Raw genomic sequence first — 27613 nt, 5'->3', positions numbered from 1 at the left:
TTAATTGTGTTTTTAAATGTAACGCACATCCCGTTCTGTCAAAATGTAGCATTAAAATGTACTTCATTGTGTTTTTAAGCGAAACGCACATCCCGTTTTGTCAGAATGTAGCATTAAAACGTACTTAATTGTATTTTTAAATGTAACGCACATCCCGTTCTGTCAAAATGTAGCATTAAAATGTACTTCATTGTGTTTTTAAGCGAAACGCACATCCCGTTTTGTCAGAATGTAGCATTAAAATTTACTTAATTGTGTTTTTAAATGTAACGCACATCCCGTTCTGTCAGAATGTAGCATTAAAATGTACTTAATTGTGTTTTTAAATGTAACGCACATCCCGTTCTGTCAGAATGTAGCATTAAAATGTACTTAATTGTGTTTTTAAATGTAACGCACATCCCGTTCTGTCAGAATGTAGCATTAAAACGTACTTAATTGTATTTTTAAATGTAACGCACATCCCGTTTTGTCAGAATGTAGCATTAAAATGTACTTAATTGTGTTTTTAAATGTAACGCACATCCCGTTCTGTCAGAATGTAGCATTAAAATGTACTTAATTGTGTTTTTAAGCTAAACGCACATCCCGTTGTCAGAATGTAGCATTAAAATGTACTTAATTGTGTTTTTAAATGTAACGCACATCCCGTTCTGTCAGAATGTAGCATTAAAATGTACTTAATTGTGTTTTTAAGCTAAACGCACATCCCGTTTTGTCAGAATGTAGCATTAAAATGTACTTAATTATGTACATTTTATGAAGCAAAACATGTTATTATGAAGCAAAACAGGACCAAATGTGATTTAAAGTGAAGCTGTACCATCTTAAAAACCCTAGTGCGTGAAAACTCACCAGCTTCCTTGCAGACGGCGGCGAGATCAGCGCCCACGTATCCATGCGCCGCGTCAGCTAGTTCCTGCAGCTCGTCGTCAGTGACGTCACATGGCATGGAGCGCAGCTGCTTCTGTAAGATATCCATCCGGCCGTTCGCGTCAGGAACGCCAATCTCCAGCTCCTTATCGAAGCGTCCGGGCCGCCGCAGGGCGGGATCCAGCGCATGAGGACGATTTGTGGCTCCCAAAACCAGCAGCTGACCGCTGTGACCCTCCTGATGACATCAAACACACCATTAAATGTGTCAATGACACACTTTAATTATTATTATTAATATTTAGAGGTGTGTGATATATGCTGTGCTTCACCTAAACTGATTTCAAACAATATTATACTAATTTTTGAATAAATATTATTATTACACATTCAGATTTTGAGCTCATATTAAGATTCTGCATGAAATATTTGTACTTTTAAATTAATTTTTGTCACATCACTGGATGGACAGGTGGACAGACTCTCTACTCACCGATCCGATCCCGTCCATGAGTGTGAGGAGTGTGGCGACGACCCGCTTCTCCACCTCATTCTGTGCTCCTTCTCTTTTTGGACACAGAGCGTCTAATTCATCGATGAAGATGATGGCAGGCTGCCTGTGAACACACACACACACACACACACACACACAGAGTGACTTGTGTTCATTCATAACAAACGTCAAACACATTAATTGTGTGTCGGTACCTCTGTGAGGCCTGTGTGAAGATCTGCCTCAGTCTGGCTTCAGTCTCTCCATAAAACCTGCAGAGAGATGGAGACATGTTTATCTGAACAAACACATTTACACGCTTAAGAAAACCAAAACTACTCAAGCACGAGAGAATATGGCATTAAAATGTACTGTACTTATGTTTTTAAATGTGATGAATGTCCTTTTTTGTGAGAATGTAGCATTAAAATGTACTTAATTGTTTTTAACATGCCCTGTTTTGTGAGAATGGGGTATTAAAATGTACTTAATTATGTTTTAAAATGTAACATGTTTTGTGAGAATGTAGCATTAAAATGTAATAATGTTTTTAAACGTAACATGTCACATGTTTTGTGAGAATGTGGTTGTTGTGATGATCAATTTCAGCTTTAATCGTCTCTCACACACTTGCTCATGATCTCTGGGCCGTTGATCACGCTCATGTGAGCTCCCACTTCATTGGCTACTGCTCGTCCAATCAGAGTCTTCCCTGTGCCGGGCGGCCCGTACAGCAGCACACCTCGAGGAGGCGGGATTCCTGTCATGACAGACACACACATGACCACATGAGACTCAACACTTCAAAATAAAGACCCTAAGTATATGGATTATATGAAGACAATGGACTGATGTAAGAAGTGAAGTTTAAAGGTCATGTGTCAACGGTCAAGGGTTGGGCCACGAACATCTGACCTCTGACCTCACTCACCATAGTTTTTGAAGAGTTCGGGGTGTTTGAGCGGCAGTTCGATGGTCTCCCTGATGACCTGCAGCTGACCGCTGAGCCCGCCGATCATACTGTACGTGACCTTTGACCTCTCGTCGCCCTCGTCCTGCTCGGCGGGTTCAGAGATGCTCAGCGTGGTGGAGCTGCAGACGGTGTAGAAGGTGTCTGTCGATGAGCGTCCAGCAGGGGGAGACAGACGCAGAGGACTGTCGGTGAACGAAGGGTCAGACGGACTGAGAACAGGGTCGCTTGGTTTACAGGGTGTTGAAGGAGGCTGAGGGGTCAGAGGTAAAGGGTCATGTGATCTGTTTGGTGTGCTGTGCTGGATGGAGAGCTGTTCTAGCTGTGACGACAGATCGAGAGCGGCTCCGTCTGACACTGAGGTCTGAGTCTCTCCGTCGACACCCCGCACCGAATCCACACCGATCACACAGTTACGCCCAAAATAAGACACAGAGACACTGCCGCCCGGGAGCAGAACACGACTATCTGAAAGACACAATAATGTTTGTGAGGAGTCTGAAAACAATCCCATCATTCAAAGGGGTTTTGGGAAATCAGAGCATTTGTTACCCAAGGTCCGGAGAAGATAATTCCTGAATTCTTCTGTGTTCAGCACTCCGTCTTCAGGACTGTAACAATTTGAACAAACATAAATTAGAAGACGATTCCTGAGCTGTAAATCAAGTTTTTGAGGAATAATGCTGATTAAAAATCACAAATATGTTTATAAAAATTAAAAATATTAATATTATGATAATATTAAAATTTGTAATATTTTTATAACATATATATATATATATATATATATAAATGATAAATATTTATAAAACATTTTTATTTATATACATTTATATTATATTGTACTTGTTTTTATTCATAATATATTATATTATACTTATTTATAATGCTGATTACAAATCACAAATGTTTATAAAAAATGTAAAAAATTAAAAAATAATATTATAAAAAATTGTTAAAATATATAAATATTTTTATAATATAATATATTTATAATATAAATATTAAAAAATATATAAATGTTTTTAAATGTTTATAAAACATTTTTATTTATATACATTTACATCATATTATATTTGTTTGCATTCATATATATTCATTTTTAACATGTATATTAATTTTTATAAATAAAAATATATTTATTATAAAAATATTTATTCAAAAGTATAGCCGCAATACTTCCTATGTGAAACATTACATGTGTTAAACTACTGATAAAACCACTTACTAACCTTGTCTGTGCAAAGTTATATCAAATGTACTAATTCATATGTGCAAGGACATCAGAAAAGGACTGTTTACATGCATTACATCAGTAACACATAATCAGAAGTTCAAACAGTAGTCCCAGGCTAGTTATTATTATAGTTAACTAATAGTATTTTTATGTTCTTATGTACAGAGTGAAGAGTCACACCAGCAGATGGCGACATTCCCTCACAGTTACTGCAGCACTGAGGAAAAACCTTACTGCACCTGAGCTGAATCTTCGATTATGACCTTTCCCATTGTGTTTATGATGTCTGTTGAAGTATGGCTGTAACACAGCTGGTACCTGAGGCTCAGCTGGATGTGTTCAGCCTGTAGCACAGCTCCAGTGATGGGCTGCAGGGTCACATGATCTCCAGACTTCACTCTCAGACTCGACTGAACGCTGGACTGCAGACCAACACGCCTGCCGGGAAACTGAGATGTCGGCCACGCCACACACACCTGCAGGACACACACAGCTTCAACACACTGATTCACCCTGGCAATCTAACTGCTGGGCATAAAAGATCTCCAAATGATCTGCAAACGTCACACCAGTTCGTTCTTCAATTTCACCCTTAACTGATAACTGTAAAATAACATGATGAAAATTATAGTTATTAGTAACAGACCACTGCATTAAAGGATTAGTTCAGTTCAGAATTCACATTATTTTGATAATTTACTTACCCCCATATCATCCAAGATGTTCATGTCTTTCTTTCTTCAGTCGAAAAGAAATGAAGGTTTTTGAGGAAAACATTCCAGGATTTTTCTCCATATAGTGGACTTCACTGGGGTTCAACGGGTTGAAGGTCCAAATGTCAGTTTCAGTGCAGCTTCAAAGAGCTCTACACGATCCCAGACGAGGAATAAGAGTCTTATCTAGAGAAACCATCAGCCATTTATAAAAAAAAAAAAAAAAAAAAATTCTATACGTTTTAACCACAAATGCTCATCTTGCACTGCTCTGTGATGCTCCACGCATTACGTAATCACGTTGGAAAGGTCACGCGTGACGTAGGCGGAAGTACTGCAGTAGAGCGAAAAACTCCATCTCATTTTCTCCTCCAACTTCAAAATCGTCTGATATCGTTGTTTTACCTTTTTTTGTAAAGGGCGTTTGTCTTAGTCTTTGCACGTTCTCTTTGTAAACACTGGATCGGTACTTCCACCTACGTCATGTGTGACCTTTCCAACGTGATTACGTAATGCGTGGAGCATCACAGAGCAGTGCAAGATGAGCATTTGTGGTTAAAAAGTATATAATTTTTTATTATTTTTAGAAAATGACCGATGGTTTCTCTAGATAAGACTCTTATTCCTCGTCTGGGATCGTGTAGAGCTCTTTGAAGCTGCACTGAAACTGACATTTGGACCTTCAACCCGTTGAACCCCAGTGAAGTCCACTATATGGAGAAAAATCCTGGAATGTTTTCCTCAAAAACCTTCATTTCTTTTCCACTGAAGAAAGAAAGACATGAATATCTTGGATGACATGGGGGTGAGTAAATTATCAGGACATTTGAATTCTGAACTAATCCTTTAAACATTTAAAGTAATGTAAGGTAATCAAACTACTTTTGGATTACTTTTGACCTAACTCATTTATCACATTGATCTGAATAGGTTAATAATGTACCATATTGATATAAAAATAACAAGAGAAAAAAATTATATTCCATTCTTTGTAATAAACAACATGAAGTGCATTACAACATGTAGGGGCTTCGTAAGTTGATGAAAAGCTAATAATTATTTGTCAAATTAAAATAAAAACAAAAATTAAAATAAAACAATCACAACAAAACACTTACTAAAAAAGATGAAATATTTAGCTGCATGTCATGTGACCATTAACTGACATCAGAGAACCGTGAACATGTATGTGTTGTTAAATTTTAAGACTTTCCAAATATATAAGCGAAAGGCTTTTTTAAAAATTAAAAATTAAAAGTTAAAGAAGAATGAGGGACAATCAAATTATGAATAATTTACTGACATTGTGAATATGTAATCATGTAACCAATAAAATAGTAACTGTACTGTGATATTGTGTATTTTAAAACATAAAGTGAACTAATCCTTTTTTTAAAACACGATGGGCCGGTTTCACAGACAGGGCTTAAACTAAACCAGGATTAGGCTTTATTTCAATTAGGGTATTTAAGTAGCTTTTATAAACATACCCTAGAAAAAAACATTACTGGTGTGCGTCTTGAGACAAAACAATGGCAGTGACATATTCGAAGATCTGTCAGTGCAAGTTACAGTTCAAACCTGCATTTTAGTTTAGGACTAGCTTAAGCCTTGTCTGTGAAATCAGGGGAATATGATCTAATTACAAGTATTTTATTTTTGGAATCTGGTTATGTAATCCAGATTAAATGTAATCACACTCACACACACACACACACACACCTGCTGTCCCACGCTGCTGGAGATCAGGACAGGACGTCCGATACAGATGTTCAGAGTCTTCATGGTGTTCACACTCATCTGAGCCAGATATGAACGGCATCGCTGAGGGGCTTTCTCTTCCGCTGCAAACACACTCATTCAGTCATCACATGCAAACGCAGATTTTAAATACAATATATTTGAATATAATATTAGACATTGTGTGTCTTATAGGTTCAAACCAATGCATGTTGTTTGCTTGTTTATTGAATTATTTCTGCACATTGACATGGGGGTTTGTGCTGGTACATGTTTTTCCGCTCATATTTCATTCATTTTTTAGCATGTTTTAGTTTTAATTGTTTTGTTTAGAAGTACTTTTATATTAATGGGTTATAAAGCAACTTCAGCAATGGTTGATAAATATAAAGTAAACATGTTATTATTATTGTCATTAATAATAATAATAATAATAACTATTATTATGCATATAAGAACAGTAATTATTATATTGTAATAATAATTATTGTATTGTAATTATATTAATATTGTCACTATTTTACTTTTTTTTTATTATTAGTGGTCGTATTATTATTGGTTATGGCTGGTCACGTGATGTCAAAATGGCGTGAACCATAAGTGGGCGACCCGCTCCATGAAAAATACAGCACTTTATTAAATAAATATATAAATAGTAGTAAAATCAGAAAAAATGACTTGAGTGCACATTTAAACATGCGAGTATGTATCAAAAAGACGCGTCCTTCAAACCATTATAGGGTCAAGCACTGATTGGGGACGTTTATCATATTTTACTAATTTCTCCAAACTTATATTAATGAAGCCACTGCGCGCCCCTGACGTCGCGCGCTCCCGTTACCTCTCTCTATGAAGTCTGTGACCGTTAATCCGCCGCTCGGGACACATGAATCCGGTTCATCACAGATTAACCCGGATCTGTCTCCTTCTCCTTCACTCAGTCTCTTTTTCCCTTTGCCTTTCTTGCTTGATGACATGATGTTTGATCTGTTATTAGATGTGTGTTAAAACACACACACAAACACCGTCCACATGTGAATATAAACTTCCCGATGTGAAAGTTCAGCTCCTCCCCGTTCAGTACCGTAAATCCTAAAATAAAAAGGCCTTAAAAATCTCACTATTACACAATACAACCTTTATCGACACAAAAACCTTATGTGATTGCTTATATCTAGCATAATTGAACCACGGTACCACCAGTGATTAAAGGGAAGGATTAGATTGAAATGAATGAATGAATATTAACACTAGGACAAAAAAAAAAAAAAATGTAAATAAATGAGTAAATAAAAATAATAAAACTAGATTCAAAATAATACATAAATAAATGAGTAAATAAATAAATAAATAAATTGATAAAATAAAATAAAATTAAATTAACATATCATTCAATTAAATACGTAAATAAAAATAAATTAATAAAATTATATTAAAATAAATAATAAATAGGCTAACGTAGCCTGCTATAGCAGTACTACAATCAATGAGAAATAATGTATCTTATTGAAACTAAATGATAACAGAATTTTCATTTTTGGGTGCACTGTCCCTTTAAAGCTTTAATGCGCGAGTAATAGAGTCATTACGACATTCCTGCGGCTTGTTTTGGTAACATGGTGAGTTGGATCATGTCAGGCGGGTTCTGCAGGGTCTCTTCTGTGATTTGCAGGTTCTCCTCAGTGTTCAGTAAGCGCAGGTTTATTTCTGCGGGCTCGGTTCGGTTTGGCTCCGGCTCCGGCTGTCAGGAGCGGCTCTGCCGGCCTCTGCTGTCCGGGAGTGTGGATCGGTTCGGCGGCGTGACGGTGCGAGACTTTCCGCCGGACATCAGCGAGGATGGGTTTGAGGAGCTGCTGAGGGGTACATGAGTGGAAATAACATGACATTAAAAAATAAAAATGAAGTCATGCATGAATATAGTGTGATGTCTGTAAATGACATTGCGTGTTATGTATGTATGTATTTCCGAGTGTTATGTACTCAAGGGCACAGCTGGTTTTCCAGAAATCAGTGCAGCACAAGTTTTATTTTATATATATATATTATATTGTCATTACTTTGAGTAAAAAATGTAGGCTAAATAAAAATTACCTTAACTGCTTATTTATTTACAGGATTAAATTAACATAAAATATACATACAGTACACACTAGTTCAACATGTTTTAGATCACCAAGGCTGCATTTATTTGATAAAAATAAAGTAAAAATTGTGAAATATTATTAAAATTTAAAACAGCTGTTTTCTATGTGAATATAAGTTAAACTGTAATTTATTCCTGTGATCAAAGCTGAATTTTCAGCATCATTACTCCAGTCTTCAGTGTCACATGATCCTTCAGAAATCATTCTAATATTATTTATTATCAATGTTGGAAACAGTTGTGCTGCTTAATATTTTTTATAACCTGTGATACTTTTTTCAGGATTCATTGATGAATAAAACGTTAAAAAGGACAGCATTAATTAAAAATAGAAATCTTTCCTAACAATATAAGTCTTTACTATCACTTTTTATCAATTTAACACATCCGTGCTGAATAAAAGTATTAATTTCTTTCAAAAAAAAAAAAAAAAAGGGAAAAAAATGCCTGACACTAAACTCTTGAACGCTAGTGTATTTTGTTACAAAAGATTCTGTTCTTTTTTTAACTTTTTTATTAATCATTGAATCCTGAAAAAAAAAAATCACAGGTTATAAAAAATATTAAGCAGCACAACTGTTTCCAAAACTGATAATAAATAATATTAGAATGATTTCTGAAGGATCATGTGACACTGAAGACTGGAGTAATGATGCTGAAAATTCAGCTTTGATCACAGAAATAAATTATATTTTAAAATATATTAAAATAGAAAACCATTATTTTAAACTGTAATAACATTTCACAATATTACTGTTTTTTTTTCTGTATTTTTAATCAAATAAATGCAGCCTTAATGAGCAGAAGAGACTTCTTTCATAAACATTAAAAACAGTAATGTGTCCAAACTTTACTGTGTATATATATATATATATATATATATATATTTATATTTAATTATTTATTTATTTCTGTGTGTGTGTGTGTGTGTGTGTTAGTGTCTCTGCATCAGTGGCGTTCAGAGCGTCGGGTCGCCGTGTGGCTGCATGTCCCCATCTCTCTCAGCAGACTGTCTGCAGCGGCTGCACGTCTCGGCTTCAGCTTCCATCACGCCCGCAGAGATGTGGCCGTTCTCAGCCTATGGGCCGGACACGGAGAAGACAGACTGCCTGCGTTTGCCACTCATCAAGTAGGAGTCGCTGGTAAGAGGATGAGTTTGTTCAGAGACATGAGAACTGCGTGAAGTCAAGCTCCGCCTCTTTAGATGTCATTTAAGTGTAGTGGGTGGAGCTAGAAGGTATGACCACACCCTAACCCTGGCCATAACTCTACATCCACAGAGGTGGAGCTGGACGTCATTGTCTCTGCAGTGAGTCAGATAAACTCTTGACTTCTAAATCAGCAGCTGTCTTCAGGTCCAGCAGGTGGCACTGTTCAAGCTCTCTTTCTCAGACTGCTGGACACAGGCATGTTTGAACATGCCCGGAAAGATGCCCGGGCAACAGCATGAGCTCAGTCTGGCAGCGGTGGGATTCAGGATGCGTGTGTGTTTGTGTTTGTCTGCTGTGTTTGATTAAAGCCGAATGCCATGAAGGTGAAATCCCACGTTTGGAATATTCTAGCAATGAATAAGTCGAGCACATTTCCTCTCTGAGTTCCCTCTCAGTTGTTCTTTTTCTCGTTGATTTGTTCATCTTCATCAGTGTGTGATTTTGAATCTTCTGTGTTTGTTTAAAGGTGCTGTTGTGGATGAATCCAACGGCAAAGTGCTTGTTGTTCAGGACAGGAATAAGGTACAGTTTCTAACAGCAGCGTCTCTCATGTGTCTGACACAACTCTTAGTGTGACTTAAAACCCCAGATTATTTTTGTCCAGGTAAACATCCGTGTCGTTTTGCTCATGCCAACAAACAAACATGCAGTCAAAGCCACACTGAAGAGTGTTGTACTGAGAGCCTCGACCCCCTGACCTTACCCCATCGTCACGCTCGCTTGTGTAAACACACCGTCCTGAAACTCATTACTGAGGCCTGCGAGCACCACTTACTATCGTTCACAATCTACTCTGTGTTAAAGAGTCACTTCACCCAAAAAACATTCACATTATTCATGCAAACTACAACCTGAATTCTGGAAATGTTGGGACATTTTTTAAATTTGAATAAAATGAAAACTAAAAGACTTTCAAATCACATGAGCCAATATTTTATTCACAATAGAACATAGATAACATAACAAATGTTTAAAGGGAGAAATTTTACACTTTTATGCACAAAATGAGCTCATTTCAAATTTGATGCCTGCTACAGGTCTCAAAATAGTTGGGACGGGGGCATGTTTACCATGGTGTAGCATCTCCTCTTCTTTTCAAAACAGTGTGAAGACGTCTGGGCATCAAGGTTATGAGTTTCTGGAGTTTTGGTGTTGAAATTTGGTCTCATTCTTGCCTGATATAGGTTTCCAGCTGCTGAAGAGTTCGTGGTCGTTTTTGACGTATTTTTCGTTTAATGATGCGCCAGATGTTCTCTATAGGTGAAAGATCTGGACTGCAGGCAGGCCAATTCAGCACCCGGACTCTTCTACGACGAAGCCATGCTGTTGTAATAGCTGCAGTATGTGGTTTTGCATTGTCCTGCTGAAATACACAAGGCCTTCCCTGAAACAGACGTCATCTGGAGGGGAGCATATGTTGCTCTAAAACCTTTATACACCTTTCAGCATTCATAGTGCCTTCCAGCTGCCCATACTGTATGCACTTATGCACCTCCATACCATCAGAGATGCTGGCTTTTGAACTGAACGCTGATAACACGCTTGAAGGTCTCCCTCCTCTTTAGCCCGGAGGACACGGCGTCCGTGATTTCCAACAAATGTCAAATTTGGACTCGTCTGACCATAGAACACTTTTCCACTTTGAAACAGTCCATTTTAAATGAGCCTTGGCCCACAGGACACAACGCGCTTCTGGACCATGTTCACATATGGCTTCCTTTTTGCATGATAGAGCTTTAGTTGGCATCTGCAGATGGCACGGCGGATTGTGTTTACCGACAGTGGTTTCTGGAAGTATTCCTGGGCCCATTTAGTAATGTCATTGACACAATCATGCCGATGAGTGATGCAGTGTCGTCTGAGGGCCCGAAGACCACGGGCATCCAATAAAGGTCTTCGGCCTTGTCCCTTACGCACAGAGATTTCTCCAGTTTCTCTGAATCTTTTGATGATGTTATGCACTGTAGATGATGAGATTTGCAATTTGACATTGAGGAACATTGTTTTCCACAATCTTTTTACGCACTCTTTCACAGCTCTGCCCATCTTTACTTCTGAGAGACTCTGCCTCTCTAACACATCCCTTCTATAGCTAATCATGTTACAGACCTGATATCAATTAACTTAATTAGTTGCTAGATGTTCTCCCAGCTGAATCTTTTCAAAATGTCTTGCTTTTTCAGCCATTTGTTGCCCCCGTGCCAACTTTTTTTAAACCTGTAGCAGGCATCAAATTTGAAATGAGCTCTTTTAGTGCATAAAATTGTAAAATTTCTCAGTTTAAACATTTGTTATGTTATCTATGTTCTATTGTGAATAAAATATTGGCTCATGTGATTTGAAAGTCTTTTAGTTTTCATTTTATTCAAATTTAAAAAAAAAACGTCCCAACATTTCCGGAATTCGGGTTGTATCTATAGTTCTATTTCTATTCTAATATCATAATATTCTGAAACAATTTCAACTGCTGATTCCAAGAAAAAAACATTCTGGTTAGTAAATGATGACAGAAGATTATTTTTCCGAATTTCTAAATCCAGAATCAACTCTAATTGTAGAATTCTGATCCGAGTCTGTGATTGATAATGAACTCTGTGTCTGACCTCGTTAAACGTCTCCCTTCAACCCTCCAGACCATTTCCCAGTAAAATAAACAGTTGGGTTGTGCTCCGGGCAGCTCTCGGCTCTGAAATGGAAACTCAAAGGATCGTTTTATCCTTCCGCCAGAATCTTTCCTCTGCTTTTATCTTGCGTCATGGCCTGTTTCGGGCGTCATTTACTGGTAGAACGGCCTGCGTATCCAGCCTGAGAGGTTGAAAATATCTTTGAAAGTATCAGAGGTCGGACTGCGGCTCATTTTAGAGTTATTTATCTGAGTAGATTGCATAATAATCAATCTCATGGGGATGTTTCTGTGTGTCGAAATGATTAAAACCCCTGCTGCGCGTTCAATCCTCCAGCAGTGGAAAAACAATCTGCCTCACCGCCGACACAGACAGCAACCCAACTAAACTTAGGAATGCTTTAAATATGTCATATGTTTTCATTGTTTTTCAATACACTGAATTTGTTTTGCATTTGCAATGTAGCTAAAAGTAATTCCACAAATATTTCAAACATCATTGCCCACAAAAATATGAATTTTATTGATAATACAGAACAATTCTCATGTCACAAACCGTTAACAGCTGTTGCATTACATCATTCAACACTCATTTGTTTTCTGCTCTGTTACATTTTTTGTCATTTTACCAAAAACTACTCAAGTAAGAATCATAACTAGCAGCATTTTCTAGATTATTTTAAAACTCTATATGGAAAGACTGTGTAATGGACCTCATGTCCACAATCTCAAATCTAAAACTTATAAGACAACATTTACATGAAAATATTTGATAATGTATTGATAGATATAAATAATATTTAGATCATCTGTGAAAGTGGAATGAAAACGATAAAATAGCAGTATTTTCTTCTTCAGTGTTTTTGTCTTGTTTTCCAGTACAAATATCTTAATTACAGGTGCTGGTCATATAATTAGAATATCATCAAAAAGTTGATTTATTTCACTAATTCCATTCAAAAAGTGAAACTTGTATATTATATTAATTCATTACACACAGACTGATATATTTCAAATGTTTATTTCTTTTAAGTTTGATGATTATAACTGACAACTAAGAAAAATCCCAAATTCAGTATCTCAGAAAATTAGAATATTGTGAAAAGGTTCAATATTGAAGACACCTGGTGCCACACTCTAATCAGCTAATTAACTCAAAACACCTGCAAAGGCCTTTAAATGGTCTCTCAGTCTAGTTCTGTAGGCTACACAATCATGGGGAAGACTGCTGACTTGACAGTTGTCCAAAAGACGACCATTGACACCTTGCACAAGGAGGGCAAGACACAAAAGGTCATTGCAAAAGAGGCTGGCTGTTCACAGAGCTCTGTGTCCAAGCACATTAATAGAGAGGTGAAGGGAAGGAAAAGATGTGGTAGAAAAAAGTGTACAAGCAATAGGGATAACCGCACCCTGGAGAGGATTGTGAAACAAAACCCATTCAAAAATGTGGGGGAGATTCACAAAGAGTGGACTGCAGCTGGAGTCAGTGCTTCAAGAACCACTACGCACAGACGTATGCAAGACGTGGGTTTCAGCTGTCGTGTCAAGCCACTCTTGAACAACAGACAGCGTCAGAAGCGTCTCGTTTGGGCTAAAGACAAAAAGGACTGGACTGCTGCTGAGTGGTCCAAAGTTATGTTTTCTGATGAAAGAAAATTTTGCATTTCCTTTGGAAATCAGGGTCCCAGAGTCTGGAGGAAGAGAGGAGAGGCACACAATCCACGTTGCTTGAGGTCCAGTGTAAAGTTTCCACAGTCAGTGATGGTTTGGGGTGCCATGTCATCTGCTGGTGTTGGTCCACTGTGTTTTCTGAGGTCCAAGGTCAACTCAGCCGTATACCAGGAAGTTTTAGAGCTCTTCATGCTTCCTGCTGCTGACCAACTATATGGAGATGCAGATTTCATTTTCCAACAGGACTTGGCACCTGCACACAGTGCCAAAGCTACCAGTACCTGGTTTAAGGACCATGGTATCCCTGTTCTTAATTGGCCAGCAAACTCGCCTGACCTTAACCCCATAGAAAATCTATGGGGTATTGTGAAGAGGAAGATGCGATATGCCAGACCCAACAATGCAGAAGAGCTGAAGGCCACTATCAGAGCAACCTGGGCTCTTATAACACCTGAGCAGTGCCACAGACTGATCGACTCCATGCCACGCCACATTGCTGCAGTAATTCAGGCAAAAGGAGCCCCAACTAAGTATTGAGTGCTGTACATGCTCATACTTTTCATGTTCATACTTTTCAGTTGGAAAAAAATCCTTTCTTTGTATTGGTCTTAAGTAATATTCTAATTTTCTGAGATACTGAATTTGGGATTTTCCTTAGTTGTCAGTTATAATCATCAAAATTAAAAGAAATAAACATTTGAAATATATCAGTCTGTGTGTAATGAATGAATATAATATACAAGTTTCACTTTTTGAATGGAATTAGTGAAATAAATCAACTTTTTGATGATATTCTAATTATATGACCAGCACCTGTATATTCAGTCTTAAAAATGAAGTGAGTTTGTGCTTAAAACAAGAATTCAAAGGGAAATTTGTTCTTGTTTTAAGCACAAACTCTCTTCATTTTTGTACATTTTTCAGAACACACAACATAATATCTTATGTAATTTTGCGTCTGTTTTGACCCAGAAGTGAACTGTGGCTTTACACATGAAATTATGCTGGATTTTGAAATCCAGGAGCTTCAAGCTGTTTAACATCATCATTTTTTCATATGAAAGTAAAAGTTTATTCAAGTAAAATGAATATATTTAGTTTGAATATATTTAACATTTCAGACTAATATTGATGTTGTTTTGGTGTTTTGTTAGATTCATAAAAAAAAAGATTTCATAAATTTAGACTGTTTTGAGCATTTAATTAAATCCATTGAAGTCAATGGAGTTTATACTGGTAATTCTTATATGTTCTTATAAATTTCATCTAATGATATATTAAAAAAGAGTTCTCATAAATATTGATATTTTCTTGCATCACACTGTTTTTTGCTGTAGTTCTTGAAAAATGTTAAATTTAAGAGAATTTCTCTTTTTTTAATTAATAAAAAGTGGGTAAATGAAGTAATAGCATGGTAAAAACATGGTAAACTTTAAAACGTTTGTGCATTCACTCATTAATGAGAAGTTGCTGATTAGATACAATATGGTTTTAGTTGAAAAATATTAAGTTATGACTGTTTTATAACCTCACGTACCACTGGGTCCAAACTGACCCCGGAATACAAAAGGTGTATAAAGTTTTTTTTAGATATTTGTACTGGAAAACAAGACAAATATACTGAGGAAGAACATTATTTTTTACAGTCGGAAAGATAAAATGACTAATTTTCATAAAAATATATTTCCAAGTGAACAACTAAAACAACATGCACGTGTTAAACATGAATTTTCTTTCTTTTTCAGACTAAGAACGCTTGGAAGTTTCCTGGTGGTTTATCAGATCTTGGAGAAAACATCGGTAAGATTCAGATCCAGAACTGATGTTAAACTAAATCATAATTTCAGCTGTTCCAATCACAATCACACATATCAAAATAACATATAGCAGTTCAGCAAAAGAATCTTCACCTGCTCCAAAAGTGCATTTACAAGATCATCATCTAAGATTTGAGACCCTCAAGACATTCAGTTACAAAAATACCCTTCTTTACGACACTTATTTTGTATATAAACAGTAACAGCTAGATTATTTATCGATTACATAAATCACAAAGCTCTCTCTGAAAAATAAATGTTTTGTATAAACAAAGTTACGTTGTGTTCACAAGTGTACATGATGAACAACACAAATCATTTCATTCATTTTCATCCTACTGTATGTTTCTCTAAATCTCATGATATAAGATACAGTAAACAAAGTTATTACAGTCAAACTGATTGTGTGAAGTTGTGAATAAACAAATATTGGAGTATGTTTTACAAGAAAATACTATTTTTACTTCATAATTAGATGTGTTGCTTGCAGATTCTTTGTAATTATTTAAATCTACTAGCGATTTCTGAGTGAAAATTGTTTCTACACCAATTTTTTTTTTTTTATAATTTTTACACTGCAAAAAAAGTCTTGATTTCCAGTACAAATATCTAAACATTATTAAATCAAGATACATTTACTGGAGAAGCAAAATGACTGAAGATATGAAGTCTTGTTTAATGAAAAAAATCATCAAAATGAAGTGAGTTTGAGCTTAAAACAAGAACAAGTATCTGTTAATGGAGTTAATTTCAAAGGGAAAACAAGATTATTTTTCTGACTCCATTAACAGACATTTGTGTAAATGTATCTTGATTTAAGAATCTTTAGATATTTGTACTGGAAAACAAGACAGAAATACTGAGGAAGAACATCATTTTTTTGCAGTGTAGTTTCTCAGTTCTGACGGGACGCTTTATTTCAGGTGAGACGGCCGTTCGGGAGGTTTTCGAAGAAACTGGGATCCGATCAGAATTCCGATCTCTCCTAAGTATTCGTCAGCAGCACAACCACCCAGGGGCGTTCGGGATGTCCGACATGTACCTTATCTGCAGACTCAGCCCGCTTTCGTACGTCATCGACTTCTGCACGCAAGAGTGTCTGCGCTGCGAATGGCTTGATCTGAACGAGCTCGCCAAGACCAGCGAGACTACGCCGATCACGAGCCGCGTCGCCAAACTTCTAGTGTACGGACTGGAAAAGGGTTTCCACAACATTGACCTCACAATGGAGCAGCTGCCGGCGGTTTATTCCGGCTTGTTCTATCAGCTTTACCACCGGCGGCTGCCAGAGACGCACTCTCTTCAAAATAAAGATTCCAATTAGAACCAAAAACACTTTTACACTCTTAGAAACAAAGGTTCTGTATAGAACTCTAGGGTTCTTGACTCAATTTTAAAGAATGCTTTATGCCAAAAAGGTTATGTTTTAAATGATTGCATGATACTTTCATGTTTAACGGGTTATTTACATTTTTCTAGCAATAAAGTATGATTACGTGCTTTTTAAGTCATACAATTTAATTTAAAACAAAACTACGTAATTAAGACTAAACCCATAAAATGATCCCATGATGGAACCTCTAAAAGGTTCTATATATGAAGTGCCTGATGAAAGCCTTTAAGGTTCCGTATAGTTCTGAGTTTCTAAGAGTGATATTTTGCACAAGAGAGACTTTATCTTCAAAATACATATCTTAAGCCGGGTTCACACTGTACGACTGTTGCTTGTCATGATCCCTGTTAATGTCAGATGTGTTAAAAATTAACGCATGGAAGAAGAATTCCGGAGTTTTACATCATCAATCCGTGACACGTTCAGTTACTGCAAGCAAAAATGCCACGAAAATTAATAAAAATGCCCCCCAAAATCAAGATATATGGGCAAAAATGTCCTGTATGAGCTTTTTTTTAATATATATATTTATAACAGGATAGAGAGTGCTGTTTTCCCGAATATCAGCACAGTTGCAAATGTATTATAAATTAAAGGGTTAGTTCACCTAAAAATGAAATTTCTGTCATTAATTACTCCCCCTCATGTCATTCCACACCCGTAAGACCTTCGTTCATCTTCAGAACACAAATTAAGATATTTTTGATGAAATCTGAGAGGTTTATGACTCGTCCATAGACAGCAATATAATCAACACTTTCAAGGTCCAGAAAGGTACTAAAGACATCGTTAAAACAGTCATGTGTAATTAAGAAAATTTCATTTTCGAGTGAACCCTTTAATATTTATAACAGGATATAGACTGCTGTTTTCCCGAATATCAGCTCGATTGCAAATGTGATAGCCTATTGATTTTATTCAACAGTTCAATAAACAAGAAGTTAATGTTTGGTGACTTTCATTTTAGACTAAGAACTTTGTTTTTGCTCTATTTCGCAACAAATCCACAGTAGAGCTATTGCGTGTCTCGAAACAACTGAATGAGTCTGTGTTTAGAAGGAATCAGTTGACTGAATGATTCAATGACTCACTCGTTAATAGAATCATTTGCCGCCAACTACTGGCAGTTTTAGTTTCATTACATGTTTTCCATTGTTTCATTTTCTATATTTATATATCGCGCCTGCGGTCCACCATGCTGCAAGAAAGACTTTCCGCACTTGGCCAGATATCAATTGAACACGACATTATGACATTGCTGGATACGGATAAATTTGTCAAAGCTTTTGCAGCACTCCGTTATTGGAAAGCAAAAATCTAAACGTCAAAATCTGAGCAAGTGTAAAACATTTGCTCTTGATGTAGCCTATTTGTTTTTATATTCCAACTGTTTGTTTGAAACGGGTCCCCGAATTGCAAAGGCTGCCTCTGATTGGCTGTCGGCAAACTAGTGTTCAGAAGAATCTTTTAAGATTCTCAAAATTTGTCTCAGACAGCCAAAACGTGGCCAAATTCGTACAGTGTGAACCTGGCTTTAGAAATATAAAGGTTGAATTTTACTCATTAAATCAAAAGAAAAGGTTTTTTTTTTGAATAATGAAAATGCAGCCTACTTTTGAAGTCTACTTTTTACTTAAACTTTAAGTTACCTCAAAAAAAAGATAAACCGTTACTGTTACTCTTACTGTTACTCGCAGTAAGTGAACTGAATAGAAACTTTTTTCTCAGTCAATACGATATATGAAAAAGAGAATAAAGCTGTTTGAAAAACATTCACTGTGTACTTCCCTTCATCAAAGCAAAACTTTGTCTTAGCAAAACCCCTTTTTTCCTCTAAAATACAGTATAGAAATATCTTTTGCATAGAGAAGCAGCATTAAATAATCTCACATTTTGTGGCCGTACTAACATTCCTGCAGGAAGATGCAGTCAAATTCAACATCTCTCTATAGTGCAGATCAGTGAACTCTTCCAACCAACCCTACTGAGGGAATGCAGTGGAATAATTATGTATTTTGGAAAGTTGGATCTGAGATGGATCGGTGGGATTTTGAATTGACGAGTCTCTTCTGAGGATCTTGCTGATATCTCCAGGGTGACCGAACACGGACAAATAAACCCTGTAATGCTCTCCAAGTACATCTGTTTGGAAATGGTTCCTAGATATAAATGCTAAAGGGAAGCGCTTTCATGACGTGTTTTCCAGACACGGGTAAAAAATCTGCACTTTAAAGCGGCTTCGAGCAATCCAGGTGACCTTTAACCTTCTGGATGAGCTCATCAATCTCATTGTGTCAGGTTGGTTAGAAGCACATCTTCGTCAGTGGTCTGTCAGTCTCATTTCGGGTTGATCAGCACTTGGCTGTCATGGGCAGAAACAGGACGGCCTTCTGGCCCGGGCTGGTTTTAGAACCACTCTTATACTGGCCCGTTCTCTTCAAAGCCACGTACCAGTCGGGGTATTTCCGGGATCTGTAGGTGTTGTAGTTGTTCGACTCCAGGCGTTCCAGGAAATAACATTCATCTGTTGTTCTTCTCTGAGAGAGACAGAGACAACATTAAGACACATTGTACATATGCTTCTGTTTTCTATTTTTAGAATTAAAAGCTATTTTAAATATATAAATATATTATTAGCGTAAAAATTGGTAGAAGTTTAAAGGGGCTATATGTAATCGCTTTTTGTGTGTTTTTGTACGCATTTAACGCACCCGCCCCATACCTGCGTACTTCATCTCACATTTCATAGTTGATGGTGACGAATTTGAAGCTCACTGTGTGAAGAAGCCAACAGAATGAGTTCAAATGAACCTAATATCCAAGATATCAGGGCAAAAATACCCTGTATGAGTTTTTGTCTCATATTTATATCATGATATACTTAAGCAGTATCACACGAGTGCTGTTTTTGTCCCGAATAGCACAAGTGCAAATGTGATATTGATTTTATACAACAGTTCAATAAATAAGTTCATGTGTTATATTTTAGACACAATATTGTCTGTTTTTGCTTAATTTTGCCAACGAAAATATTACCTATAAAGCCAGAACTGATGTGTGTCTCCGAGTAACACACAGCGGTGTTTCATTTCTGAATGAATCTGCGTTTTGAGTGAATCAATCAGGTGAACCAATGATTCAATGACTCATTCATAAAGAGAGCCATTTACTTCATTCCTGAATGAATCAGACGTTTGAATGAATCGAATGAATGAATGATTCAATGGCTCACTCATTTAGACATTTACCACCACCTACTGGCAGTTTTAGTTTCTTAGAGTATAATTTCATTTTACAAAATTATTCAATATTTCCATATTATTAAAACATTACAAGGATAGTTCACCCAAAAATAAAAATTCTGTCATCATTTACTCACCCTCATGGCCGCTGAAGCGTAAAAGTTTATGTGTAATAAATTCTATGTTGAATCAAATAAAATATATTTTTTTCAAAAAGCTACTTTTTGTAATGTCCATTTGATGCTTTTGTCATTTAACACAATAATGACTTTATCTTTTGGGGTTAATTTCTCAGGCAAATTTAATGTGCGATTAATTTGCGATTAATTAATTACATTTTCATCTAAATGTCGCTCTCAGCCGCATGGACGGTGTCGGGATGTTCACTGCAAAGGTATTTCTAACTTTTTACTTCTAAACAAAGACCGAAAAAAATTTCGCCGCCATGAGTATATCAGGGCATTGAATCACATTCAGTCTCTTGTGCGTTATGTGAGCAGTAAGTTACTGGCTGCAGTTCACTTAACGGCCACTGGTGTCACTAATAACAAGTGTTTCTGAATTTTACATGCAGCACCTTTCAAGTTTAAAAAGATGAGCTGAAAAATGAATGTGAGAATATCTGAGTATTCTGCTTTAATGACAGCTGCACTAGAGCTACATTGAGAAAACCTGATGTTCTCCAGCATGATTCGATCCTTAAACTTTCTGTCTTTCTCCATATTTCAGACGTTTGGACCCCTCGGAGCTCAAACCACGGCTGTTTCCCATCTATGGAAGCTTGATTCAGCTACAGCAGTAAAACTGTGCTGGAATATTAGCTTTTATCATTAATCAACATGTGAAACACTGCAGTTTATTAGGGGAATATTCTCTCTCTTCCTGAGCAGTTAAATACAGCCTGAGGTCTGGAAAACGTCTCCTGACAGGAATGTGAGATTGTCAGGAAAACCCGGAGCTCCGGGCCAATGCGGTACTTTTTTTGTGACCTTTGTAATGTTGGCATGTTCCTTTTTTCAGGTTTTCAAGTCAACGTAATCCGTAATCTGATGTGTTTAAGAGCAAAACGGGACATTCAACAAGAATAAATGTGGACAGGACTTGACTTGTGTTTCCGTATGAAGGTGGTTGATCGATAAGAGGGATTTACGCGTCAGATGAAACTTTTGAAAACTTTTGTTACATTCTGACTTTAGGAACGTTTCATTCTATTTCCTCTCATGAGTGTTGAACAGAACAGAGTCAGTGTTCATTCACTGTTGTGCAACACCTTCGTCATCAATGTCAGTATTGTTTCAGGAGCAAACAACTGTGTGTGTGTGTGTGTGTGTGTGTGTCGATCCTGAGCTGTGTTTGTGGGAGTCAAACTCTTCTGCGCTGACGTACTGATCTGATCAGATTTCTTTATTCATTTATATACGTATAATAGCCTTTTTCTTGATTTTTTTTTAGATATTTTAAAAGCTATTTTCTATGATTAAAGAGGATATATGTAAGAATTTTCATGCATTAATCACTTTTTTATTGCCAATGTGTAATGAAACTTAAAAAACGAGACCTTCCCTGACTCCCTAGGCTGTCTATGAAAGCCTGTAGGCTGATTTTTACATGAAGGACTCTGAACGTTTTTGCCGGTGTTGTGCCGAATTTCAACCCCCTGCCCTCTAGTATTGGTAGGTTTAGGAGTAGGTGTGGGGGAGGGGTTAGGATTAGGGGTGGGGTTAAGATTAGGCAATCAGGTACCGACTTCAACGAGGGGAGTAATAATTTGTCAGGGGGTCGAAATTCGGCACAACACCAGGAAAATCAAATGGATTTGATGGTTACATGGAAAACTTCATGAGTTCACACTTACAAATAAGTCAGATGAATAAATAGTATGCATATTTGGAGTGCTGTCCGAGGAGAGGGCTCCGAGCTCGGTGTTTGGCCCGAACCCAGAGTACTCCTCTGTATTCTAGTTAGGAAGATAACCAGGCGTGTGTGAGGAGACGGGGTGGTGGAGGGATGCTGAGAAACTGTCGAGGAACATAGGTGAATCGACTGCGTATTTATAATGTCCTCCACTTATGTTGATTGAGTAGATATGTTGATTACTGATTGCTAACAGCTGGTTGGAATGACGTGATGATTGGAAGGATCATTTGAAAGCACTCCTCCCGAATTTTGTTAATAAAACATCATATCTCTTCCGTTAAATGGAGCGATTCTAAAGATCTCATTACTCATGTCAATCACAATGCTACTAACCCCTAAACCTACCCTACACCCTAATCTTAAACTGGTTTGGGGAAGAACGCGTCCATTACGTATTGGATTTAACACAGCTCATCATTGCACTACAGGCTGCTGCGAGGACATCTTCCGTTCAATGACACACAAAACGAATGCTTATACAATGTTCAGGATAATGCCAAAAGAGCCATTCTGTACTGTAATATCAATGTGTCATGCAAAGAAAAGGGGTTATAATCTCACATAGTCAGATCTATATAGTCTATAGTCTCAAATATCCTTTATAACAGTGTAATTTTAATTACCTCATCTGTCGACATGATCTCAGAGCTGGTCAAACATCACTATGATCAGATGCTTTCTGAACTGCTGTTTTCTCACCGCTGTTACTTTTGTTGTGTGTTTGTTTTGTTACTGAGAGGAAAGCGTGCAGCACATATTTACATATTCATCTAAACATCGCTCTCAGCAGCATAGACGGCGTCTGGAGGTTTGTTAGCAGTATCACTGCAAAGGCATTTCCAAATTCTTTTTACTTCTAAGCAAAGAACGAAAAGAAATTTGCCGTGAGTATATTGAATCACGTTCAGTCTCTTGTACGTTAGCAGTAAGTTACTGGCTGCAGTTCACTTAACAGCCACCGGTGTCACTAATAACAAGGGTTTCTGAATTCTACAGATAGCCCCTTTAAAATGTTTTATGTTTTTTTGAAGCACTGAAAGTTATAGTTGGAAGCTTGTTTCAGGTGTGGTGAGAAATTGAGTCCCTCCAGGAATCGTGTCTCCTTTAGGACCTCGAGTGATCCCATTGGTTTAACAGACTTTTAATGGGTAGTATTTTTAACGCCTGATTATAATTCCTGCGAAATCACATTATGATTTATATAGTTTAAAATGCGTTATAATGACCATTCATTTATTTTAAATTACATGGTTCATTTACTAGTATATAACTGAAGCTATAGGTTGTGAAATCAAGCATTTCTTATTCTTACTGTTTTTTAGTTAGCTTATGTGCTAGCATAGCATACATCTACCCAATTAGCCTGCTAGCTTAGCTTAGCTTATATTAGGTGTATTTTTTGCTTCCAATATCTGTGTCCAGTTTGTTTTATTATGCAATACATAGTAGAGCTGCACGATTAATCGTCAAAACATCGCGATCTCGATTCAAGCACCCACACGATCCTACTTTATTAATGACAACGATTCTCCCGCCTCTATTAAACCTTTGACAAAATCATACCAGAACGTTCAAATCTGTGTTCGTGCTGCCAGAGCCAGAGAGAGCCGTTTGGAATCACACATTACTTATTTCTGTGTTACAAACATTATCACACAAGTACTGAGATATAAGTTTTAAGTTAGTATTTAAACAGCGATGTCTACGATAGCAATCAAAATAGAGCAAACTACCTTTTGAAACGAACTTGGCACATCAAATAATGGTTGTATCAATTACATCTGATTCCACTAGGTAGCGACAACTGACTGTTAAAAAATGTATTTGTCATTGAATCGTTCATTCAAAAGATTCGTTCAAAAACACTGATTCATCCAGCAATGAAACAATTATTAATGAGTCATTGAATTCATTCAAAACCATTTTTTAAATAATTCATTCAAACATTTTCCAGCAATTATGTCAGCAATTTATATTTTGTCAGAACCTCTAGTAAATTACATGTTATTTTGTTTGGTTGTATATTCAGAATCGTGGGAGAATCGTGATCTCTATTTGAAACCAAAAAATCGTGATTCTCATTTTATCCAGAATCGTGCAGCTCTAATACAAAGGCATTCATTTTATATTTCAAGCATGTTGTTTGTGCACTTCATGTCATAAACATCATGCAATAGTGAAATAGGTTATAATTAGTCAAGACATCACGATAACTTTTGGTCAGGCATTACCATGGGTCCTAAAGGAGACTCGATTTTCATGGAATAAAAAATAAAAAAAGACTTTTTATCTCACAATTCTGACTTTCTTTCTCGCAAATCTTTCTTTTTTCTCAGAATTGTGTGATATAAATTGTGCCTTTTTTCTCAGAATTGGACTTAATAACTCTCAATTATGAGTTTATATCACGCAAATCTGAGAAAAAAAGTCAGAATTGCGAGATGTAAACAATTAAAAAAAAAATAAAAAAAAAAAAAAAAGTCCGAATTGTGAGAAATAAACTCGTAATTGTGAGGAAAATAAAGTCAACATTGTGAGATAAAAAGTCGCAATTACCTTTTACATTTTTTTATTCCGTGGCAGAAACAAGCTTCCATAGAAAACAGAATTATGTCAGTTTTTTCATTTTTCAGGTTTTTCGAGATGTGGCATGACACGACTACTGGCTCCTTTCAGGTCTTGTAACTGTCCACCATTTCTTTTAATTTTGTTAATCACCTTTGAGTTTTTTTGCAGTTCATTTAAACATTCCTGCAGTATAACAAATTAATTAATAAAATATTAATATGTTGTATATTATAAAATATTAGGTAATGTTTATCTCTTCATTAGGTAAAGACGTGGAGCATCACTCTGAGGTTCTGTTCCAGCTTTATCTGTGAATGTGAACACTGGAGGAAATATCTGTGACACGAGCTTTCAGATGATTATAGAGCGTCTCACCGATCCGAACAGTCGTCCGTCAGCGTTCATGGCGAGGTATCGGTTAGCGCAGATACCTTTGATCACCACCTCACCGACAGCCGTCGCCTGGAGCTGCAGTCGAACTGAGAGAGAACACACATACACAAACTATTAGATAAATGTGTTTAACTTCCTCACAGATGAGAAGAGTTTTGGCAGGAAGGGATTATTTGTCTCTGGTTAGGGTGATAAAGACGTGTCCACATGAGTTCATATGATCATAATGAGACAGAGGCTTGATATCTGAGCATGTGTTTCTGGCCCAAAGAACCCTCTTCTTATCAAGATCAGGTTTCAGATCAGTGTTTTGGCTTCTGGGTTCTTTTAAAGAGCCAGAAGAGATCATAGATGATTTTCTAAAGAAACGAAGAATCGGGCAGTAAGTCCCTTCTGTCCGAGTGGTGGGATGATTCAGTATCGTGTTGTTGTGATGAGGCGATCTGTTTGGATGTTTGTACTGGGATCGGAGGTACATCAGGCATCGCTCTATTAAACCAGACGCTCAGATCATGTTGTGTTTAGATGAAAACTGAAGACGACACAAGACAGGAACGCTGACCAGTGTGTGTGATTGATGAGTCTGTGTGTGTTTTATGTCCTCAGAAATGAGTTAAATCTGTCACAACCTCCATTTGAATACATTGATACATCGAAGAATGTCCTCATTTGTAAAAACGGCATGTAAATGAAGTAAACAATGTACTTCATATAAAAACACATTTACAATGGAAGTCTCTGTGTTACAGGTTTCCATAGGGGTTAATAACAAATCAATGTTCAACAGTGACAAATCTGTTTCATTCCCCTCAGAAATCACACAGAGGTTCAGGTCAGAATTAATGAACCGTGGAGTGGGCGGGGTTTGTAAACTGTCATTCACTCTGGTTGTCCTTAACAACAGGATTTTTAATCCTGACCACGAGTCTAAAGAATTCATTGTTTCAGTTTCTATTTGAATTGTATTTCTGATGTTTTTCAGGACTAAACTGAACTTGGAACATGGAAATAATTTCCTCTTCAAGGTGAAACCTTTGGTCTCAATAACGCACCAGTCTTTAAAATGGTGAAGAAAACATCACTTCACACAAATTTTACATGCATAAAAGTCTGTGAACTCTTGAACTCTGTGCGTTCATGACTACCGAGACCCTTTCGGAAAATATCCAAGAACTTCTTATTTTGAATCTGGAAACCTGACATCATCAGGCCTGATTTTCATCTCTGCTCCACATAAAGAGTCTTTGTACAGGCTGTCTGCTCTAGATCATCTCCTCTCTCCTGTTTTTCCATGGAAAGAACAGAACAAATGCACTCACTGTGAGGGTCGCTCTTCTCGCGGATCCCGTCCACCCTGCCGTCCGAGTTGATCCGTAGGAAGTAGCCTCCGTTTTTGCAGTACAGGCGTTTGGGCTCCTTGAAGTTCCCCGAAGGAAAGCCTCCGCTGGCCCCGTCGTCCGGTGAGGCCGGGAGCGTGGTGATTCCTCCCGTGGCCATCTCTCGCTCTCTCGTTTTCTCCGTCTCTGCCCCCCTCGGCAGCTCCGGAGCCCCTCCGCGGCCTCTCCGCGCCTCCTCCCCCTCCTCCCCCGTCTCCTTCCGGCGCTCCGCGGAGCCACGGAGTCTCATTAAAGCTTGGATAAACTCTTCAAGCTGCTTGGAACTCACATCTGACGAGAGCGAAGATGCCACGGGCAACTCAAGCCGCAGAAAGAGAGCGTTTATCTGTGAAGAGGAGGTCTGAGATGAAGGTGATGTTGGAGCTTTCCTGTTGCTGTCCTCCTCTGGGCTGTTTACTGTGCGACAGCTGGATGAGGTCTGTGTTCCCTCTCTCTCTCTCTCTCTCTCTTTCTCTCTCCCCGCTGGGCCCCTGACCGCATTATTCCCTCACCCGCTGCATCTGCTCAACCTACTGCAATAACACACACACACACACACACACACAGAGCAAACTACTGTCCCAGAACATCAGTCACAAAATACACAACAAAATGTTTTGGCGGCCAGTGAACTGAGAATGATTTAAGAGCAGTTACGTAACATATTCAGTCACTGAGATGCAGGTACAGAGAGTGTTTTAGTCATTTTACTAATATATTCAGTCACGGCCAAAGTCTTAATTGTTTAAAGGAATAATTGACGAGTTCAGGTCTTTGAATTATAAGAAAATAATGTGCACCCAAAGTGTGACGGCCATTCCGCTATTGACTCCGTAATTGATCCGTTGAACTATTAGAAAATAATGCACACCCGAAGTGTTAATTATTAGGGCCTGAGCACCGATGGCGTGAGGACTCTATTGGAATTGCTCGGTCAATTATTCTTCTTCTCCAAAATGAATTGCATTTTTGAGGGCCTAGACATGCTTGAAAACTCATGAAACTTTGCACACGCATCAGAAGTGGTGAAAATTTATTTCTGAAATGGGTTTCAGAATTAGGTGTGGCAAAATGGCTCGATAGCGCCACCTACAAAATTTCAATTAATCGCACTTCGCGCTATGTTTCTCGTACAGGTATGACATTTGATACACACACGTAACAGCCCAATACCTACAAAAAAGTCCCTGGGTGCAAAACCCAACAGGAAGTGAGATATTTTGAATTTTC

The 27613-nt window shown here is 37.4% G+C and overlaps 3 protein-coding genes across 7 annotated transcripts in view; 1 reads left to right on the top strand and 2 right to left on the bottom strand.

The window, feature by feature from the left end:
* The window catches only part of spata5 (spermatogenesis associated 5), a 48046-nt gene extending 40776 nt beyond the window's left edge, over window positions 1-7270 (bottom strand). Inside the window, exons 1-9 of one of the 3 annotated variants that reach the window (XR_007924798.1) lie at window positions 6868-7270; window positions 6003-6130; window positions 3892-4049; window positions 2889-2947; window positions 2298-2804; window positions 1997-2126; window positions 1582-1638; window positions 1367-1490; window positions 856-1111 (exon numbers count right to left, since the gene is read on the bottom strand). Coding sequence is in view for 2 of the 3 variants with exons in the window: in XM_051859609.1 (XP_051715569.1) it covers window positions 856-1111; window positions 1367-1490; window positions 1582-1638; window positions 1997-2126; window positions 2298-2804; window positions 2889-2947; window positions 3892-4049; window positions 6003-6130; window positions 6868-7003 (1555 nt within the window). In the remaining variant the exon portion in view is untranslated. The remainder of the gene's footprint in view (window positions 1-855; window positions 1112-1366; window positions 1491-1581; window positions 1639-1996; window positions 2127-2297; window positions 2805-2888; window positions 2948-3891; window positions 4050-6002; window positions 6131-6867) is intronic. The other 2 variants (XM_051859609.1, XM_051859610.1) reach the window with 2 other exon arrangements.
* Window positions 7271-7596: 326 nt separating this feature from the next.
* On the top strand, window positions 7597-18659 carry nudt6 (nudix (nucleoside diphosphate linked moiety X)-type motif 6). 3 transcript variants are annotated; one of them, XM_051859611.1, is made up of 5 exons: window positions 7597-7886; window positions 9108-9311; window positions 9847-9902; window positions 15423-15477; window positions 16418-18659. In XM_051859611.1, the coding sequence occupies exons 1-5, from the start codon at window positions 7643-7645 to the stop codon at window positions 16816-16818; spliced, it is 960 nt and encodes a 319-aa protein (XP_051715571.1). In that variant the 5' UTR covers window positions 7597-7642; the 3' UTR covers window positions 16819-18659. The 3 variants fall into 3 exon arrangements, 2 of the variants coding, with proteins under 2 accessions (XP_051715571.1, XP_051715573.1); XM_051859613.1 differs by lacking the exons at window positions 7597-7886; window positions 9108-9311 and adding an exon at window positions 9493-9703; XR_007924799.1 differs by lacking the exons at window positions 7597-7886; window positions 9108-9311; window positions 9847-9902 and having other exon boundaries at window positions 11756-15477; window positions 16418-16608.
* On the bottom strand, window positions 18649-26863 carry fgf2 (fibroblast growth factor 2). Its single transcript, XM_051859614.1, has 3 exons — window positions 26327-26863; window positions 24990-25093; window positions 18649-19424 (listed from the first exon to the last, which is right to left on the bottom strand). The coding sequence occupies exons 1-3, from the start codon at window positions 26631-26633 to the stop codon at window positions 19239-19241; spliced, it is 597 nt and encodes a 198-aa protein (XP_051715574.1). The 5' UTR covers window positions 26634-26863; the 3' UTR covers window positions 18649-19238.
* Between the last annotated feature and the right edge of the window lie 750 nt (window positions 26864-27613).

Source organism: Ctenopharyngodon idella, chromosome 14, assembly GCF_019924925.1.
Source record: "Ctenopharyngodon idella isolate HZGC_01 chromosome 14, HZGC01, whole genome shotgun sequence".
Classification (NCBI taxonomy): domain Eukaryota; kingdom Metazoa; phylum Chordata; class Actinopteri; order Cypriniformes; family Xenocyprididae; genus Ctenopharyngodon; species Ctenopharyngodon idella.
This window is presented reverse-complemented; position numbering and strand designations above follow the sequence as displayed.